This window comes from Hermetia illucens, chromosome 5 (assembly GCF_905115235.1).
Source record: "Hermetia illucens chromosome 5, iHerIll2.2.curated.20191125, whole genome shotgun sequence".
Taxonomy (NCBI): Eukaryota; Metazoa; Arthropoda; class Insecta; order Diptera; family Stratiomyidae; genus Hermetia; species Hermetia illucens.
In genome coordinates, this window is record NC_051853.1 from 90,819,776 (window position 1) to 90,839,830 (window position 20,055).

Consider the following 20,055-nt stretch of genomic DNA (forward strand, 5'->3'; position numbering starts at 1 on the left):
TGATCCTGTCTTTAAGGGCAATATCTAGAAAAGAAAGATGTGGCAGACTCTGCCTCTGACGGAGCGATTGCATTGGGCTGGACACCAGATACCTTTTAGGGATATCGAATTGGTGGGCCTCGGCGCAAAGCCCGGATGTCTGGAAAACCGTACTAAGATAGACTAAGACCACACGTTTTGAGAAAAACGCTTCTGCCGCAAAAACTAATTTTTTTCTGGCGATTCGTTTGTCTATTTTCCTTAAATATTATATCGCGGTGTGTCCGGATAGCTGAGTGGTTAGAGCGCAAGGCTGTCGTACGGAAGGTCGCGGTTCAAATCTTACTGGTGGCAGTGGAATTTGTATCGTGATTTCATGTCGGATACCAGTCGACTCAGCTGTGAATGAGTACCTGAGTCAAATCGAGGTAATAATCTCTGGCGAGCGCAATGCTGACCACATTGCCTCCTAGTGTACCGTTACGGTCTTAAACGAAGTGCTCTAACACACTTCAAGGCCCTGATCCAGCATGGATTGTTGCGCCAACGATTATTATTATTATTATTATATCGCTATGGCAAGTTTGACATTTCAAAATACTTTGATGCATACCCAATAGAAAGACGGAATTAATAATACAATATGATATGACTATAGTTTTCGGAAACGGAAAAAACTACGGTTCCAAAGGTAACCAGTATACTATTTCGGGAGATTCAGATAGTACCGAAGTTATTTTGTCCGAAAATTAAATAATTGTGCAACGTTTTGTTAAGTTCTTTACGTATGCTTGTATCACTGGATTCCGTAACACTAGGCAAAAACCTATTCTATGATATAACTATAATATAAGCGTTTATTTTACACTAAATTATACAGCCATACTACATAATGCCTTCAACTGGTAAAATTCGAGGCGTATTTACAACCGATGCGATCGGTTCTAACTCTAGAACTCGACTGACTTCGTGGGCGGACCGCCGGCCGTTTTATACCCCGCGATACATTCCAACAAGGAATGCAGAGACTTTGCTAGAAAACTACTTTGCGCCTTTGACAAGGCCTCCTTACTGGTATTAGAGTCATCTGTTAGTAATTATCCTAATAAATATTCGCCCTACTTTTATATTATTTCGGTGTCCTGGCTAATTGTCATTACTACGATTTACATTGACGTCACACATAATTTACCCCAAGTGATTTTCGTCACAATATGAGAACACTACACATATGTTGCACTATTAGCTAATTTTGGAGCAAAACAACTGTGGCATTATCTAAATCTCCCCTATCTGGTTGCCCCTGAAACTGTAGTTTTTTTCGTTCTAGTCACACCTCTATGAGAGCTGAACATTTCAAACACTTCTTAAGGAGTTTATGGACGGGATTTGAATACACATTATTCACGGATATATGAATCTCTTCAGTTACTATTCTATCAAAATATGTAAAAAAAATCACCAGAAACAATTTTCGTTAAAAGTACACTAACAACTTAAGGGAAGTCTACTTGCCGCAATACATATGTATTGTTGTCATTTCTTTCAATTTCCAAATGATTTAAGCTTATTTATCATACTTTTCGGGAAAAATTTGTTTTATCCCAGATCCTAACTTTTAATCAATCTAGGCAGAATGGATTTCCAAGACTAAACTTTTCATTCATAGTTTCATGACATGCAACTCCTCTGAGATGTACTGGCATTACTTATCCTTCTAAAAAGTTGTAAATCTACATTATTAAAAGTCAGAATTCCGATCAAAGTTCATAATTTGTAGCTCATAAATTGAGAACCGATTCAAATGATTATTATAAAACCGAACTTCAACGACCTTTCAAAAGATATTTTGTTTCATGACTATACCCTGATATTGCCACATGGTCCATACCAGACTATTATCCTACACACAAGCGCCCATTTACGCCCGAGAAATTCTATTTAACAAACACACAACATGAACAATACTTAATTCTTCAAACAAACATCTATTCTGAAAAAGACCCGACCGCTTCCATGTTTTTCCCTCCAGTTGATCCGCTTTCATTTCTGCAAACTACGAAAACTCCTGATTCTGATGAATTTTCAATCCTCCATTCAACAAGTTCTAAGCTTCCAGCATAGTTGGTTATTCATCCGTTTATTGTTGTATGTGTGTGCAATGCTGGGGCTTAATCAAGTTTCAAAATTTATTCGGTCAAATAAACGATGTTTGTAGTCCGAAGGATACCGGGGGCAGTGAAAAGTTTGATAAGTTTTCAGTTATAGAGCTCTTAATAATTTTCATCATCCCCAAAGTTGCCACAAGAAATCGAGTAAGCTTCTTCTAGGTAACGCTCTCATACTGGAATTCAAAAACAAATAACATATCTCATCAGGTTACCCCTAAATATTTGCTTGATTAAGAAATTTATCTAATGCCTGAAAGTATGTAGACTTTCCCTTATTTTTATTCTGCCCAAATAAAGTGCATTCTATTGCTCGCTAGATATCCAACTTTTATTCGAACTATCCGAAATACTTTTCAGAGAAAAAAAAATATATTCGAAACCTGAAGTCAAGAAATAACCCATAATATTCTCTGTCCGGTGCTGAATCCAGTTTCAAACATTTTTAGTCGAAATTCTCTGAGGGCACTGATGCAGATGAGTCCGTGAGAAACCCGCCTTTTGCTGCCCTAATTTTTCCTAGAATGACACATTACATTCCAGGGATAATTTAGCTCTAACTAAGCCTTCTTTCTCCTTCCATCACCGCTCGTAACCACGGATATCTAGCCTTTTCCGCTTTTATTAATTTAAACAAATTGGATCATGTAACTTATACCAAAAATCTAGGTATCTTAGCGTTCTTTTCGCTATATTTACCTTATCTTTATTTCAGAAATCTCGGACAGTCAAATAAAACGTGCTCGGAATTATTCGAAACTCCATCCAGCTATATTCCTGCGTGATTTTGTAATCAATTCCTTCTATCCTTTTCGGAACTCGCAATTTGAACTTCTACGGCAGACGAAAATCTTTGGGAAGGAACCTGTTGTCCCTTATGAAGTGGAAGATGAAAACTCTAGTAGGGCTTTTAACGGGACACTGTCCCTTAAAGTACCATATGGAAAAAATCGGAGTAGTGGTGCCTGCCATATACAACCAATGCGAAGGGGAAGAAGAAACGGCCCTGCACTGCGTATGCAGCTGCACGGCATCCTCAGACCTCAGAGGAAGATAACTTCGTAAGGTTTTCTCCAGCGAAGAGTCTGTGCATTCTCTGTTTCTGGAGAATGTCCTCAGATTCGTGAAGCTTGTGATTGCCGTCGGCAAGAAGTCGATGAATATGCGATCTCCGAGGATAGTACAATGGACCTAGCGAAGGTCTGAGTGCTTGGAGCTGCGGCTACCCATGAACATGATTTGTATTTCTGATTTAAAAAACTGTTGACCACGCCGAGTGAACTTACAACCGATAGAAATGACGAACATAACCAAACGAACCAATTTGAATTTTTCTGAAGGGAAAATGATAAAAAAAAAGAAGAAGATTATGCTTTTACAAACTCTGCAGACCGTGATGGACCTCACCATTCTTTGTACATCTCCAACATAGTAATATTTCGCAGCTATCGTACTATCGACACCTTCGCTGTCACCCTTGCGCCTTCAGATTACGCTCTTATCAAAATTAATTTTTTTTCATACAGCGGCACTTAGTCGGAATAATATACGCGAAATCTAATGGCACGTCTGCATAGAGGACCTCAAATCTAACTACGACGGAATGCTTGCCGATAGTACCTATTTCATGAAATGCATGTTCAGTCAGCCAAGTAAGGAATTATACAGCCTCAATAATAAATATGGGCTGTGTGATAGGTGACTGCCAACCTGATAGGCCTCAATCTTTCAATGGCCGGGATATTTTTCAGTTCAGCAAGAAGCATTAACATTAGCCTCTGGTCTTTCCTTCATTTAAGGAATACTACTCTGATACGCCTAGTTCGCTATAAAACGAATATATACAATCTAGGCTTCACTGAAAGTTGAAGGACTTGGTTAGATAAACCGCTCAGGGCTTTGCTGTTAATTTTCTTTCTGAAAATTCCCCCTTCTCTTCTTAACCAACCTAATGTCGGCTTATATGTAGATTTGCTTGCAGCAATTTCTTTTGCTGGATGAACAATAATATTTTGCCGAGCTTTCATATAGGCCGATGGTTTCAATTCCGGATCAATCAATGTCTCGATGACACAGAACTCACTATTCCGCAGACTCTACTAGGAAATGTCCTACTTCTCTCTGATAGTTGCTGCAATAACTGCGCTCCAAAAGTCGAATATGTAACGCACACCTTTTTTCTAAGGATCCATTTATTATGTCGTTTGACTCACCAAATTCGCAAGTGTACGTCTGTCTGTTGTCTGCCAGTTCATCTATTTCTTCCGAAGCACTTTCGTGGCCTAGAACAGGTGATAGGATTGAGGTAAGTGCTCAGTTTTAATTGACTATTGCATTCTGGCAAAACACTGACAAATCTGAAAGAAAAATTGTAGTGCCTTTCGCATTGAATGTACGCCTTAACATACAATATATAGTCATCATAGACTTATAGACTGAGCATAACACGTCACTCTCGGTTTTTGGTCTGAAATTCAAGGACGCCTACTCCCTAACTGTTTTAACGACTCATTCGTTGATCATTTTGAAGTAGTGGCTTCTTCAGAGACTCAACTTAGTGTGTTTATTGAAGTATTTGAATTTTGCCCATTGAACCAAGAATCAAGGATGCCTATTAGCAGAAGCACCTTTAGCTAGATATCCAAAATGTGCTACCCCTAATTACCGTAGTCTAAGGAATTGGCGTAGTCCCAAAGGAAGTAAATGAAAGATGTCAAGTGGGATGATCGCTGCAGTCAATTGATGAACGCTCGCCACGAGCTGTTCCAGTTGCCAAATTTTACCTTCACAACTTCGATCATTGTGTCGCGCCGCCATAGCGCTTATATATCAATGTTATCCAGCTCTAGCCACAGAAAGTCGGTTAACATCACTTTACACCTGAAGACCATTGACGGTGACTGTGTCGACTGTATCGAATTCACGGCATTATCTATAGTGGCTCTGTTTCGATACTAGCTTTGTTTTCTTCACTACACCGATATATGCAGCAGAGGTTCCTTCACATCACCAACTCGGGCATGAGTTCCTTGCTGAAGTCTACTTCGATCATAGCTCGGATGTAGAAGCCACCAATGCTTCATTCGCCCTGACCTTTGTGGATGACTTGGATTTGATACTTGTCTAAACCAAATTTCATCCGAATCAGGATAAACACCTTTACTATTCGTAACAGACTTCTGAGATGGTCATCAATACCAGAATATAGCTTGATGTCATCCAACCACATCAAGCATGTCAGCTCGCACTTAGAACGTAGGCCATATTTGAATGCGAAACCATGCCCTCTAGCATGGGGGTCCGTTGCCGTATAGAACCAAAGAGGACTCAATAAACCCCCCTGCAAGATGCTTCTCTTTAAACGAACGGGTTCTGAGGTGCATTCAGATGAATGCACCGAGAAGGTATGCCACCCTCCATGGCTTTCGCCAAAAACAAACAACAACATCAATTAGCCAGGTTTGCGGGACGCTGTCAAAATCCTGGGCATAATCAATACAGCAACTAAAGAAATTTTTTTGACCTCTAGTTGTCTGTTCTACAAGTACCAAGTCGATAATAATGAATTGCTTTGCAACTCCTTGACCCAGCTCGGCTGCCATACTGCATAAGACAGAAGGTTTCTACTTAATTGTGTCCAGAATTTCAACTACAGGTGCTCACTGCGATGGCATAGTTTCGGTTATTTGAATCAGCCTAGCAGTGTCCTGCTTTAGTCAATCACGCCGACGCTACAGACGAATTTTCATTGTGAATCTTTTTGGTTACTCAAACCAATAACGCGAGAACAAACCTTCTGGCCGTTCAATCTGACAGGCGCATCTGCACTACAATGCAAGTGTGATTGCAGTTGTAGGAACGACATATCAGTCAAATCTCACTGGTGGCAGTGGGACTTGTACCAGGATTTGACGTCGGAAGTCAGCCGACTCAGCTGTGAATGAGCACTTGAGTCAAATCAGGGTAATAATCTCGGGCGACCGCAATGCTGACCACATTGCCTCCTACAGTGTTACTGTATTGTACCGTTATGGTGCTCTAACACACTTCAAGGCCCTGATCCAATATGGATTGTTACGCCAGCGATTATTATTATTATTATTAACCAGTCTTCATGCTTACTACTTTTAAAAGTGCAATTTGCATACCTCTTCAGAGCACATTTCCGTGAATCACAGTTTCCAATTGAGCTTCTATCTACAACTCAGTCCTTACTCGCCTAGAAAGCTGTGCTTTACTGCCAACCCGTTCATTGAACTTTGAACTTGCTAAGTCAATTGCTTCACTTCTCCTTGCTAGCTGGATGAAATTTGGGACGTATGTTTACAGTAGTGAGACTCTTCAATTGCATTTGTTTCTTCCCCAACAAATATGTTAAATGCTTGCAGGGCAACTTGTCAAGAGTTTCATATCATTTAATTTTAAATACTTTACCAGATCCCTTAGTTCTTACGTCGGTGGAGAACGCAGAGAATCATAATATAATCACGAACGAAACTATGAAGTTTCTTATCCTGTCATCAACCTGCTATTATACGATGAACGCAACTAGGTCCTGGGCACGGAATTCTCCCAATATTGTTGCTTCTAACTAATTCGATATTAAGACTCATACCTATGTCTTAATATTGAATACCGAATCGTGGAATATCCTAACCCCCTTCACTGATCTGATCGAAGTGTCTTGACCAGAAAGAGAATTCCGATCCTGCGTCCCATATCAATCGGCGAATCAAAACCAGCGGTTAGATACATTGACTTAATGCTCGCCTTGAAGATGAGCTTCTTGAAGCAAATCAAGACAGCAGCGGACAGGGCTGCAGCTGGAGTCTCGGCCTTGAGTCGGCGAATGTTGGGAACCCTATTTCTACTAGGAGACGTCTCTTTATGGGAACAAGGCAGTCGGTTCAGCTCAATGACGTGGAGGTATGAGCTGATGTCCTTAACAGGGAAGTAAATCATAAGCGCCTTGCTCAAGTGTAGAGACCGAGAGCTTTGCGAATGGCGTCTATTTATCGCACTGTCTCAGAACCGGCGGTGATGGTTATCGCGGGAGTGATCCCGGTTGCCCTCCTTGCCAAGAAGCGTAAAGCTAGCTACCACCGTAAGGGCGAAAACTTAAAAGAGGTGTTTGCCCGTGAAGAACGTCAACGCACCCTTACCGAGTGGCAACTCTCTTGGCAAAATGAGCCAAGGGGCAGATGGACTGCGCGGCTCATCGACAATTTAGACCCATGGCTGAACCGAAAACACGGTGAGATTGATTACTTCCTTACCGAACTACTAAGCGGGCATGGAGTTTTTCAGTCTTACCTGTACAGGATTGGGAAGACGCGATCCCCTGATTATGTGTTCTGCAATGGAGTGGCGAACGACGCTGAACATACCTTTTTTTCTTGCGAAAGGTGGGAAGGCTTTCGTCGGCAGTTTTATGCAGACACAGGGAGCTCTCTTCAGACAACATTGTCAGAGATATGCTGAAGGACACTGGCAGCTGGATTCATGTTTCGAATTACATTCGGGCTCTTCTTATTACGGACAAGATTGAAGTTGGCCAGCGAAAGCACCGGATAGCCAGGGGTTCCCTGAACTAACCACTCCCTTCCTCCCCCTCCTCCTATTAGTGAAAGGAATTCCCCGACTTGAAGGCTCCCAAAGTCGAGAGAGCGGGAGGGCTAGCCCGAAAGTAATGTATCAAAAGGTTCCAGGCTAGTTCTCTGATGACAGGGAAGTGTTTAGTTGATAGTCCGACAGCGTACTGTTGCGGGAGTCCAACACTCCGTGCGTAAACGCATTCACCTACCCTACTCCAAAAAAAAGCCCTATTGGGGTTACCAGCTTATTACCATCTTCTGCCAAAAGTTCCGCTTTCTTAGTTTCTCTGGATACTGCCTTATATTTCGGTGCAACAGCAGCGGTGTCCTCATTCCTTAATGGGTTTACCTTTTTTCACCATGGCTTCCTCATCCACCTGCTAGGAGCCCTCCCAAATTCAGGGTGTCCAGTCAGCATGAATCCGTTTTCAAAATCCATATTAAACCACCAGCTTTCATTTCTTCCGCTACTGCTAATAGAGGTAGAGGTTAATGTTCTGCCAAGAAAAATTTCGCTGTAGTCCTCTCCTCCTTAGTGAAGCTTCCTTCCGCTTTCTAAAAGATTTAAGCGGTAATATCGCAGTCAAGCTAGCTGTGGAGGTTTCTTGATTGCTCAAAATTCGGTGTATATTCAAAATCTTATTACCTGGAAGTGAATGAAATGGTCATGGAATTACAGTTTTCTGAAAAACTTAATGAAAACAAACTTATTAACCGACGTCGTTCCCAAAAGCAAAAGTTTCGCGAACTTTTGGTTTTCTTCCTCTTTAAGTATCTAATGATTTTTCGGCACTGCCCATCTAAACCCAACCCACCCATGCAAATCACTTCAGCTTGAAAGTCGAAGTTAATCCGGTAGCGTTGACCGCAAAAAGGGTTAAAATGCTCCCATAATTTTCAAATATTAGGTAATCCTGTGAAACCTTATTCGCCATCACTTGAAGCTTTAAGCATCATTTATGAAGGATATAACACTGCCTTTTTCTAAAGTTATGAAATTCCTTTTCCCAGAATGAAAACCCATTTTCAGATATGAAAAGCTTGCAAAATTCAGTTTGAATCCGTTGCGTTATTCAGCATTTAGGATTGATTGAGCTGGATTTTGAAGGAATTTCGAAATCGAATAGATACAAACGCTCCATATTCTATGAAAGATGGATTTCTCATATACATATGAACATGTACATACGTAACGGTCATCTGAATGCATACATAAGATAGTTGAATATTACGAAATTCTGGCTCATTTCAAGGACAAGCATAGACATTATGTGAAAATCCAAGAGCAGGCATGCTTTCCATAGAAGCCGTTAGTTATTGTATTCAAGAAAATTTATATGCCTACGGTATAGATCGTTAGGTTCTAATACAATAGAGCAATGACGTGCGTTAGAATTCATAAAGCAAAGCCTTGAGCGATAGACAAAAAACTGCTATTTCAGGGGATAGGCGGCCAGACAACTCCAAATGCGTCTCAACTGTTTCACAAAGGCGAGCAGAAAATAGAATCACTCTTGCCACTGCGTAATACATGGCCCTTCATCAGCGAATATACTACACAGTGGACTATTCCACATTCACGAGCATAGAAAATATTACTTGAGCGTAGGCAAGCAGAAATGTTTTGCAATTAACTTCCTGCATTAGAACAGGACAATTTGAAATTTTCCAATATATCCTTTCTCAGACACATGCTTCCGAGCATTGCATGCGGTGTGGGCAGATAAAACGTTTTGGTATTCATGACAGGATAACTGATGTTTCTAAACAGAGGATAAATATGGGGATGGCGCACATGCCATCACAATCAAAAGCGACTTTTATCTCCTGCTCCCTCCTCTCCTCATCCCTCTGTGCTGGTTTCATCAATGCTCGCTGTGGTGACGGGTGAGATGCCTGGTGACAGTTGATTTTGAAAAACAGGGCGCCACTCTGCCCAGACATGTCGATTATGTATAATGGTTTTACCATCTATGTGACACACTCATGTACCGTTTTGTGAAATGTAAAATAACAAAAACTTGCGTGTAAAAGTGACACCGAGAAAATGGCGATTTAATACTGGGGCATGTGGTATGACAATGCAGAAACGGATCTTTGGTACTGATTTGAAATTGTTATTGGACTCTTGATTTAAATTGATGATAAAAGGTCCATGGGGCATAGTATAGGGCGGAAAGTAATGATAATGTAAAGTGATTAAATTCATGCGGCTCCATTTAGGTCCCTAGGGGAAATAATCAAAAGATTTCAATGCTTTAATCGATATCATCACAACTGTAATATTCGAATGTTGCATCGATACCGGATATGTTATCAAAATCTAAGGAAGGAAATTTTCAGTAGAATAAGAAGTTCAAAGTAGAGGTATTTAGTGCAACGTATGGCATATTTCCCTACAACCAACTTATATTATATTTGCTATCAAGGACCCTCTGACAACATCTCTGATGGTACGATGAAAAATTATTATGCGAGTTAAGGTCAACGAGAAAAAAGTAACTTATGGCATTTGGGAGTCAAACCGAGAGCTAGTTTTTTAGTCCTGGAAGATTTATTTACGATCTCTAGCCGACAATGTCATTCGAGAATCCTGCCATACGCAGCCCAGCAACTCGAAAGCAACGCCGCAATCGAGGATGCGTTAATTAATACTTTGTGACGCTGCATGAGTAAAGCCTAGCAACAAACTCTGTACAAAAATGAGCAATAACCATCATAAGCATCTCAGATGAAAAACGTAAACTATCGCGCGTAGAACTTAGGCCAATAACCAATAAGAGATTAACCTGATCTACCTGAAACGAATCATAAGTTGACAATGCAGCTCCGAACTGTCAACTCAACTACACTGAATAGTTCAAGTGAATGTCTCACGCCGGCGAAGGAAATGTGGATCAAACATTCAACGAAATCAACTCGTCTTGATCGGTTTCGCTCTTCTGATCGATCAAAATCTTGATGAGCGTGAAGACGTGAAGCTGTCAAATCACCATCCAGTGTATCAAGCCATTATTGTTACGGCCGACCTTTTGGCCGTTTCCCATCGACTTTAATGCTCAAACCAATCTTGGCAAGCGATTTTTCATCAGCGCGAACTACATCTCCACAATATCGAACACGCAATATTACCACGATCGGTGCAACTCCATGTCAATGGCGGATATTCTATTTCGGATGTAATCATGCCATGTTATACCACCATATATGCAAAATATTCGTCTCCATTACCGCGAGACGGTATTCATTGTTTTTTATAGTCGACCAGCAGTGGCCTTAAGAGGACCATTCAAAAACAAGGGAAGCGGCCTTAAGGTCAATATGATATTTGGACACTACAAATGAACCTATAATAAACAAACGACATTTACGAAAATCACTTGAAGCAACATGCCCACTACTCCGATTAAAGGTTATTGCCACCTTTTGTCGCATCAGAAGAAATTTGGGGCTACCAACTGCTGAAGATATCCACACCTATTAGAGATAGCTACATAAGTTCCGAGGAAGACGCGATTGGTTCATAAGTACATTTGTGTTGTGTATAATGGTAGATGGGTTTTCCGCTCAGTAAAAGAGATAAAAATAGGTTTTATAACTGAAGCCCAAAAAACTACCCGAGATGCTTTCTTATATCGGTCTATCTGTTGTTTCCACTATTGTGGAAAAGTGTGGAGAGGGTAGGATACCAGAATGGTAGTGTGGGTTTTGGCGAGCTTTTTATGGTCGATACAATAGCAGGTGTCGAGAAAGCTTTTAATTCGACCTACGAGGGTTGCGGCAAGTGTGTTTAGGCTAAACTGTGCGTATTGAATAGTTGGGTATAAGTAGGTGACTACTTGACTCAGTTAATCGAGAAATACCTTCCCAAAAGGCCTCTCTGGTCTAAAAAAAACCGCGGGTCGTAAGAATACGAGTGCTCTTCAAGATTTGTGAAAAGCGCGGACGTTCACTACAGACATTGAAAACCACATCGACTGATATCAAGTTCCGTATTGAAACCCCTGATGTGGAACATTACATACGATGGAGTATTTGGCTTTCGCATGCCGGATGAAGCAGCATGGATTGGCTTCACAGACGACCTAGCGGTGACTACAGTTGCAATGCACCGCAGAGCACATGGAACTACGTGGAAGTGAAACCATTCAGCCATGAAATTGTGCTTATAAATGGTGAAACTAGATCTGGCGGATGAAACGATAGAGGCATTTTTATTACCCGTTGCATATATAATAGACTTATATATAGACAATATTGTCTATATCACAGCTAGTAATTGCGAGGTCAACTGGAAATCAATCGTTAAATACTTGCGGGGAATTGTCGATGCGAAACCGAGCTTCAAAAAGCGGTTAAACTATTTTCGAGAGAAGGTAGCATCTTTGCTAGAGATGAACTAGCTCAATCTGCACAGTAGCAGCAAACAACGCTGTGAAACCGAGGACGATGGGTTGGACTTTGGCCAGCTGCGGATGTGGTAACATGTTCCATCGCGAAAATAATCCCTACAGATCTTCTAGTGAAAGGCACACACTGCCTACAAAGTGAAGTGCTGCAGATTTTCGAAAAACTACTGGAAGGAAACTGTGCAGGAAGTTGCAGCAACGGTAGGGTAACTCCGAAAAGTCACCTAAACTCGTACACAGACTCCGTTTACCAAAGTTCGAGCTTGCATATCAAATGATACAAGGACAGGACATGGTTTCTAAATCGTTGAAAGATTTTGGGGTTTATAGCGCCACAGTACCAGAGCAATCTGCAAGACTACTACAAGTACTACAGCAGCATAAGGTGGCCCTTCCACGATAGTTTAGAATCAAGATTTTCTTGCAAATATTTTACCGTTTAATTTTGTTGAATATACATCACCGATGGTGTCAGCGGATAGCGAACAGTGTCACCACTTAATGATCTAAGTGAACGTATCCAGTTCAGTCTCCCTACGTTCACCATGAGTTAGACAGGTAGAAAAGAGAAAACGTAGTACGATACCGCCCTCTAAAACATCTTGCCACATTAGGCTTTAATTTCAATCTTGTCGCCCCTATCCACGCTTTCTAATAGATAAAAATAAAAAACAGTAGATTTGTTCATGAAATAGGATATATTATTTATTTATATACACGTATTTCGAGCACAAGCTGAGCCCTTTCTCAGTACCTGATCAACTAAGGTATTTTATTCCATTCGGGTCTATAAATATTAAATTTAGCATATCGATATTTTCATTCCTAACAAATAACAACCTAGTTTTCCTGGCGGTGATACTAATTTTACCCGGCGTCTCGTTTGCCGTCTTTCTCAGAAGCTTCTGTTGGAAATTGACCATGTCATGGTTCAATCTGTTCTCTTCTGGTTCCCTTAGAATCACCAAGCTTTCTTGTGCGTCCAACTTCCTGCTGTTCCCGCATTCCTTGATGACCTCCAAGTTGTCCCATGTAATGCAATGTCTTTTCTCAATGATGTATAATGATAGCTCTTATTTCTTCTGTTATATAAGTCGTTTTTTCGGCTTATTTTTCAGTGAAGAAAAAAAAAAGACAATTCTTTTTTAAATACCGAATACAAAGTTTTTATTACTTATATACCTGTATTTCGAGGGCCAGTTGTCCTCTTCCTCAGTGAGTTTTAGTCTGCCTGCGCTATTATTGATTTCAGCGTTGCGCTCCTCTTATTCTTTCTCCTGGTCGTTTGCGCTTCTCTCTCGTGCTCTGCCCAGTGTACCCAAAACAAATCTTTTTTTGTCCATAGTGATAGTTTGTGGCCCTTGGAGGATCCTAGTCTGCTTTTGAGCTGGTGAATCTTGCTCGATGGCACCATGTCGATGTTTAACGCTTTCAGGATTTCAATAAATTTCGACGAAGCCGCAGGGTGTGTGACCCCTATTCCTTTTTTCTTTCCAAGTTAATAACGAGGGATGTCAGTGCCCTTATTTCTTGTCGTTCCGCATTTTTCCACATGAATATTTCAATAATCCGCCGTTGGAAGCCGTTATTCACTCCGGCGTCGATGATACATTCCTTGTATTTCCCAAATCTTTCAGCACTGAAGGGCCATGGTGAACAATCGGTTAATCATTGCACGGAAAGGGACAATTTTATGTGAATAGGAGTGGTTCGAATTTTCCGGCATCGTTCACTGCGTATCTGTAGGCTTTCTATAGATATCAAAAGGAATCCCCTTTTCCTCTCTAATAATCCGTAAATGAAGAAAAAACCCGTTTTCCATTCTACCCTATCTTCATTGTAAATCTTTGGCTCCGATGTATCTTATTCAGAACTTCCATGATGTCTTCATGGAGAATGGTGAAAATGTCATCCACATACATTGGCCAGATCTTTTGGAGCAACCTTTTGGAATGTAAATAATTCTCAATCTTATTCATGAATATTACACTCAAAAAGGGTGATAGGGGTGCCCATTGTCACCCCTCTGGTTCCTTTGTAGAACTTGCATCTGAATGTTAGGTAACTCTCCGTCATGCGTACCCCCGCAAGCTTCATGACCATCCCGCCTTCTTCACCGGTATGGTAGCCTTCTTCACTGCTTGGAAACAAGGCGTGAATTCCACATCCTCTAGTTTCCTGATGAAGCCCCTCTCTATTTCTGAGGGTTTTTCCAGCGGATAGCCCCCTAGTTCTTTAGTTCTTTAAGTCCTCAACAACCAAATGACGATATTTTGTATGGGTGAGTTTGTGGCTGTTATAATTTCCCGGAATTTGTTGACAAGTTTGGATTCTCAATTATGCAGCGTCATTCCTTTAATACTTTTTCTACTCGTTTAATTGAATTCGGCAAAGGGTCTTTCGTCAATTCAAAATATAATTGCTGCGTCGTAGTCCGTCTTCTTCACTATTGCGGCATTTCTGACATTTCGCTTGTCCGCTTTTAAATAAAATACAGGCATAATAATGCGAGGAAATGGTGTCAGCTACGTTATTAAGGGTTGCTCCTTTCAATTCATTACTTTCAAATTGAATGCCTGCCTCGATGTCGATCTGTTCCTGCGGCAGACATGGTTGTTGAAGTGTAAAGTTTAAGCCCATGTGTGTACAATGGTGGGGCCAGAACCAGCTCTTGGAATCCGACCATCTACTGTCAAGTCTACTCTGAAGGGCGAAATTGCAAGGATTCACGCAACCAAGTGGAGAAATTTGGACTCTTGCCGGCAAGCGAAAATCCTTGTGAATGAGCCTAGGGCCACTAGATCAGCATTTTTGTTGCCCCTTAAGAAGTGGGACATGAAAACCCTAGTAGGGCTTTTGACGGGACACTGCCCCTTAAACTACCATATGGAAAAGATTGGGGGAGTGGTTTCGGCTATATGCAGCCAATGTGAGGAGGAGGAGGAGACAGCCCTGCACTTTTTATGCAGCTGCCCGGCATCCACAGATCTCAGGCGAAGACAAGGTTTTCTTCAATGAAGAATCTGCACACTCTCTGCCTCTGGAGAATCTTCTAAGATTCGCTAAAGCCTGCGAACACCGTAGGCGGGAAGCCATTGAATAGGCAACTTACGGGAATAGTACAATGGGCCTAACAATGGCCTGAGTGCTCGGAGCTGCGGCTCCCCCCAGTTAACTAAACTAAACTTAAGCCCATGTTTAGTAGTTCTTCCAGCTCATGGTTATTAGATAGGAGATATAAATGTTTTGCACCAAATGATCCGTCACCAATTCAAAGAATAACCGATTTACAAGGTTGCGAATTCGATTGAGAAATCCTATAGCTCATTTGCATACTTACATAGATAAGATGCATTGGGCCAGAGATCTCTTCTATTCATATTTAGAGCCGTCAGCTATAAAGTGATGGTCCCACTTATAAAATAGTTCTCAACACATGGACCCGTCGATTTCCTACAGGTTAGTTTCTGGGACTGCTAACTAGAAAAATTCCCGGTCTATTGCCTTACAACATGAAGGCCGTCGTACTAAAATTATTCTATATAACACCAAATCACTTCTCATCTGGAAGCCAAAGTCGGCACTTTTTGAAAGTAGATAGATTGGCGAGCTTCTTGAAAGTTAGATGCGCACCCTCTTAAACATCTCCATACCCATCATTCAGAAGAAATGAGTACTGACTGAGCCACTCATTCATGATCTCGTTGACCAAGTGTAACCATATTATGCTAAGGGACTCAAATAAAAAGATGCTACCCAGTATAGGTACTCCAAGGACAGCTATCAGCAATTAGCATAATTTTTAAGATTTTGTGTAAACACAAAACCGTCTACCCGTCTGTCCTCTGTCCGCCTGTCCGTCTGTCTGTCTGCCTATCACACCCGATTTACTCAGAAACGGCTGAACCGATTGTTATAAAATTCGATGAGAACATGTAGTCTGTGTGTCCCTTTATATGCAACGAATAGCGCCATTTTGTGTTGAATTTTAAGGGGGGCTCCCCATACATGCGAAACGAGGGTGTAAATTTTCTTTTCACAGAATATGGTCATGTAAGGTATCAAATGAAAGGGCTCGATTGGTACTTTTCGCAACTGAAATTGGGTGAACCATAGGGGAAATAGGGCACAAATTGTGTTCCCCAAAAATTGAAACAGATCTCGTTCTCAGAACCTATCCAATCGAAAAATTTGAAAAAAAATCACAGTGATGCAGCTATATGAAATCTAAACCTCAAAAGGCATCCCATTGCGATATCTGCACAAATAAATTTAATAATAGTATATTACCATGTTTTGGAGCTCGGAAGCCCCTCTTAAGTTCATCCCTGGAGTACAAAATTTGAGCATAGACGATAATATAGGACATAATCCAGAGAAATTTGAAGGCAATCCGACTATTATTAACAGTTATAGAAGGTCAAAGTTTCGCATTTCAGGTGAATTTATGACACCTAAGGCATGTATCACGTCATCATCATATAAGTGAACTTATATGAACGGCGGGGTCGATGGGAACCGTTTAGTTTTCCCTTTTTGATTTTTTTTAGTTATTTGTATTTCAGTGTCAATTACTCCAGGTAGACATGTGTATATATATGTATACGTTAAAGCTAAAGCTTGCGGGGAGTAACCAATATAATTAACACGTATGTTCTGGTTACCAGCGGTTCTTAATTTACTTATCTAACATATATATATATATATATATGCGAATGGAAATGCGTGAAGATCCGTTACATCGATTTAGATGCGCACATATATATGCATGCATCATCATGCGGCAATAGACAATGTTTTGTTTATTTAGCGTGAACACAGTATTTGTATGTACATATGTGTATCTTGGGGTTTGGCAAAATGTGACAGAATATTGTGTATTCTTAGCTATGTACGAATCGAAAATTGTGCATAGCGAATTTCTCACATAAGATTAACACAAAACTTCCGGTATCCCGACTTGTTTTATTCGATAGCAATATTTGTGGGATACAAGTCATGTATTTGACAACATACGAACCTATTGCCCCAGAGTTTGACATTAACGAGAGAAATCTTCAGCGCCATTTATATAGTGGACCCGATGCCCTCAATGCGGCATGTAAGCAAAAAAAGTCGTATATATTTTTTTACACTAATCTAGAACCAGAAATATTAAGGATAATAAACATTAGATCTCGAAGTACGACAGATAAGGGAAAATTTCAAAGAGCTATCCGACCGACAAGTCCATAGTAGTACATCTCCGAGTACGTTTCCTGTCTGCATAAAATTTGGAACAAGTAATATTGTTACCCGTAAAGTTACAGTTCTCTTCATTTGGATAGGATAGCAGCATTTATTTCTAAAATTATATACTAAACATATGATCCAGAAAAATCAGAAGCATTTCAGACCCAGCTTCTGGCCCGTGTGTTGTCTCAAATGACATATTATTCACTGCAGAGATAACCAAACTACAGACCATCCTGAAACGAACTGTATTAATGCCGGATAGCTTAAAAAAATATAGTCATGGTCGAGACCAAACCAAATTTTACACAGGAAAGGGACTATAACTATTTTGGTCTCTAACCATTAAGTCATCGTAAATTACCTCACGTTTTATCTTTCTGAGAACGGAATAATTCATCGTAAAATGCGACCCTAATGCTTCATATGCGCAATAAAACCAGGATGACACCTCATGAACTTAAATATGAATATGCAGACACTTCTCAAATGGAACTCACCAATAGGTGGAATATTTATCGGATTTTCGGAAATTTCAGCACCGCCCATGAGAGACGACACAGACAAACCTTGTGACCGAGTACGGCAAAACTGCATTAACTCAATTGAAAAGTTGCCCTTTTGAAATAGCACTTCCGCTACATCCTCGAATTACCATAGTTTGCAAGAGTTTGTGACTGAGAAATGTACGTTCAACCCTTCAAGCAGGACTCGAGGCAACACGGATCATCTGGAGACGCCTGAGAGAACTTGCTAACGGCGAAAACTGTCGCAATTGGGTGTTGAAACTAAATGCAAATAAAATGTACATTCCAATGATAATTCGAGCAGTGGAGGAATTGATAGTACTGTAAACTGCCACGTCCGTCTATGGCTGCCACAGGGCTCATGTCGTTCAAAATGGGTCAATAAATTCTCCATTAAAGTTTTTTTAAGGAAAAACCGGTAGCGGCAACAATGTGGCGGCGCTACATTCAATTACAAAATTTAATTTAAGTTGTTCAAATTGCCAGACTTAAAGGCTAAAATGTAAATCCTTTTCAAAGTTGAGCAAGCAAAAAACCTCCAGTCTAACGAATGGCCCAGATGGTGCCCGCATGTACATTTCATTTTAATTTGGATCCTGCTAGTTTCGTCCTCTCCAAGGCTGGAATCGTCATGTGGCGGGAATGGACTGATAGTAATTGCGTCGAAAATGACCACTCCTGGCTTTTAATTTTTATGAATGTGGATAGTAGTTAGGCAAAGGACGAATTAAATGTCGAAATGCAAACTGAAATTAGGAATGAAACAGTTCACAATTGGCAAAATTACGAAATGTAAAGTAATGTCTCATTTTATTTTGCAGATCACGAACGACACATCCTGGGGCTGTGGTTGGGCTTACGGATAATCCCTTGGATGCTAACCGGGTGAGTTCCTATCTACATTGCTGTTTAGTGGAATAAATTGCATTTGCAGATGGATTCAAAGTGATGACATGTTTGGTTTTTGGTAATAAGTTTTGAATAAAATTGGAGAGACGAAATGGAGATGAAATGAGAGGGCAAGGCAAAGTTCACATTTTAACAACTACAAAAAAGTTGTACCAGCCAAAGTCATATAAAGAGTATATTTATTGTGACCAAACAAATCTTTTGAGCGGATTCCAGACTCCCTTAATTCGGTATCTAAGTGCAACTCACACATAAGTATCAGCTAATACTAGTCAATTTAATTTGAAACGGAAAGGATAAAATTCAGCAAAAATGAACATAAACAGGATAATATCCAGCGATAATATCAGTTGTGTGTAAATCTAGCACTTTAACACTATCAGCTGCGTTCATCCGGGCTGACATAGTCGACTACAAGGGCAGAGCTATCCCAAACTCGAAAATTAGTAAAGATTGACCATATACATAGGTTCGCCAGCATCTAAGGACAGCTCACCTCGTCAATACCCGTTTGGTTGCTTTTCCGCAGGCTTGGGAATATTAGGTAGGGCTTCATTGGAGCACCGCTTTTGGGGCATCTTTTGAGGACTAAATTTAATCTATATAACGGAACGGAGGAAGAAGGAGCAACACCTGGTGCCAAAGAAACTTGTGCGCTGGGTTAGGCTGCTCGTGTCGCGAGGAGTAAAGTTCGAAGTGGGAAAGGTATATCAAAACTGCTTCGTATGTATATGGATAGCGTCCTTTCGCCATTCCTCTTTGTTCTTATTAGGGACACTGATAATGTTTTTCTAGCATCTCATGGCAAAATTGCTGTTCAAAATTGGAATGATCGCTTCATGCAAGGCAAGAGAGGGGCAACGAGATAGTCGCTATTACTGCCAGCGGCAGTAACCTGCCCAGAACTGAGAAGTTTAAGTATCTCGGATCAATGTTGTCACCCAATGGTAAGCTGAGTTATGATATGATAAGTGGCGTTCAAAAACAGAGGCTCTTTGTGATCGACGCATCAATGAACGTCTCAAATCTAAAATTTTCTGCAGGGTCGTTCGTTCTGTCGCCCTCTATGGTTCTGAGTGCTACATAGGCGCGGCTTTTAGGGTCTACTTCTTACCGCGACATCTTCCACCATCAGCCAATAAGCCGAATTAACATGTTTCCGCCTCTGATTTTGCCCACATAGGTGACGTGTAGAGCAGAAGTCGACCTGATGCTCAGAATGATGCCTTCTGGCAAC

At 40.8% G+C, this 20,055-nt stretch overlaps 1 protein-coding gene across 8 annotated transcripts in view; it reads left to right on the plus strand.

Moving 5' to 3' along the window:
- The window catches only part of LOC119656582 (syntaxin-binding protein 5), an 863,788-nt gene that overhangs the window by 718,021 nt on the left and 125,712 nt on the right, over positions 1-20,055 (plus strand). For all 8 annotated transcript variants that reach the window (XM_038062976.1, XM_038062975.1, XM_038062977.1 and 5 more), the window contains exon 6: positions 18,731-18,794. In XM_038062976.1, coding sequence (XP_037918904.1) covers positions 18,731-18,794 — 64 coding nt within the window. The remainder of the gene's footprint in view (positions 1-18,730; positions 18,795-20,055) is intronic.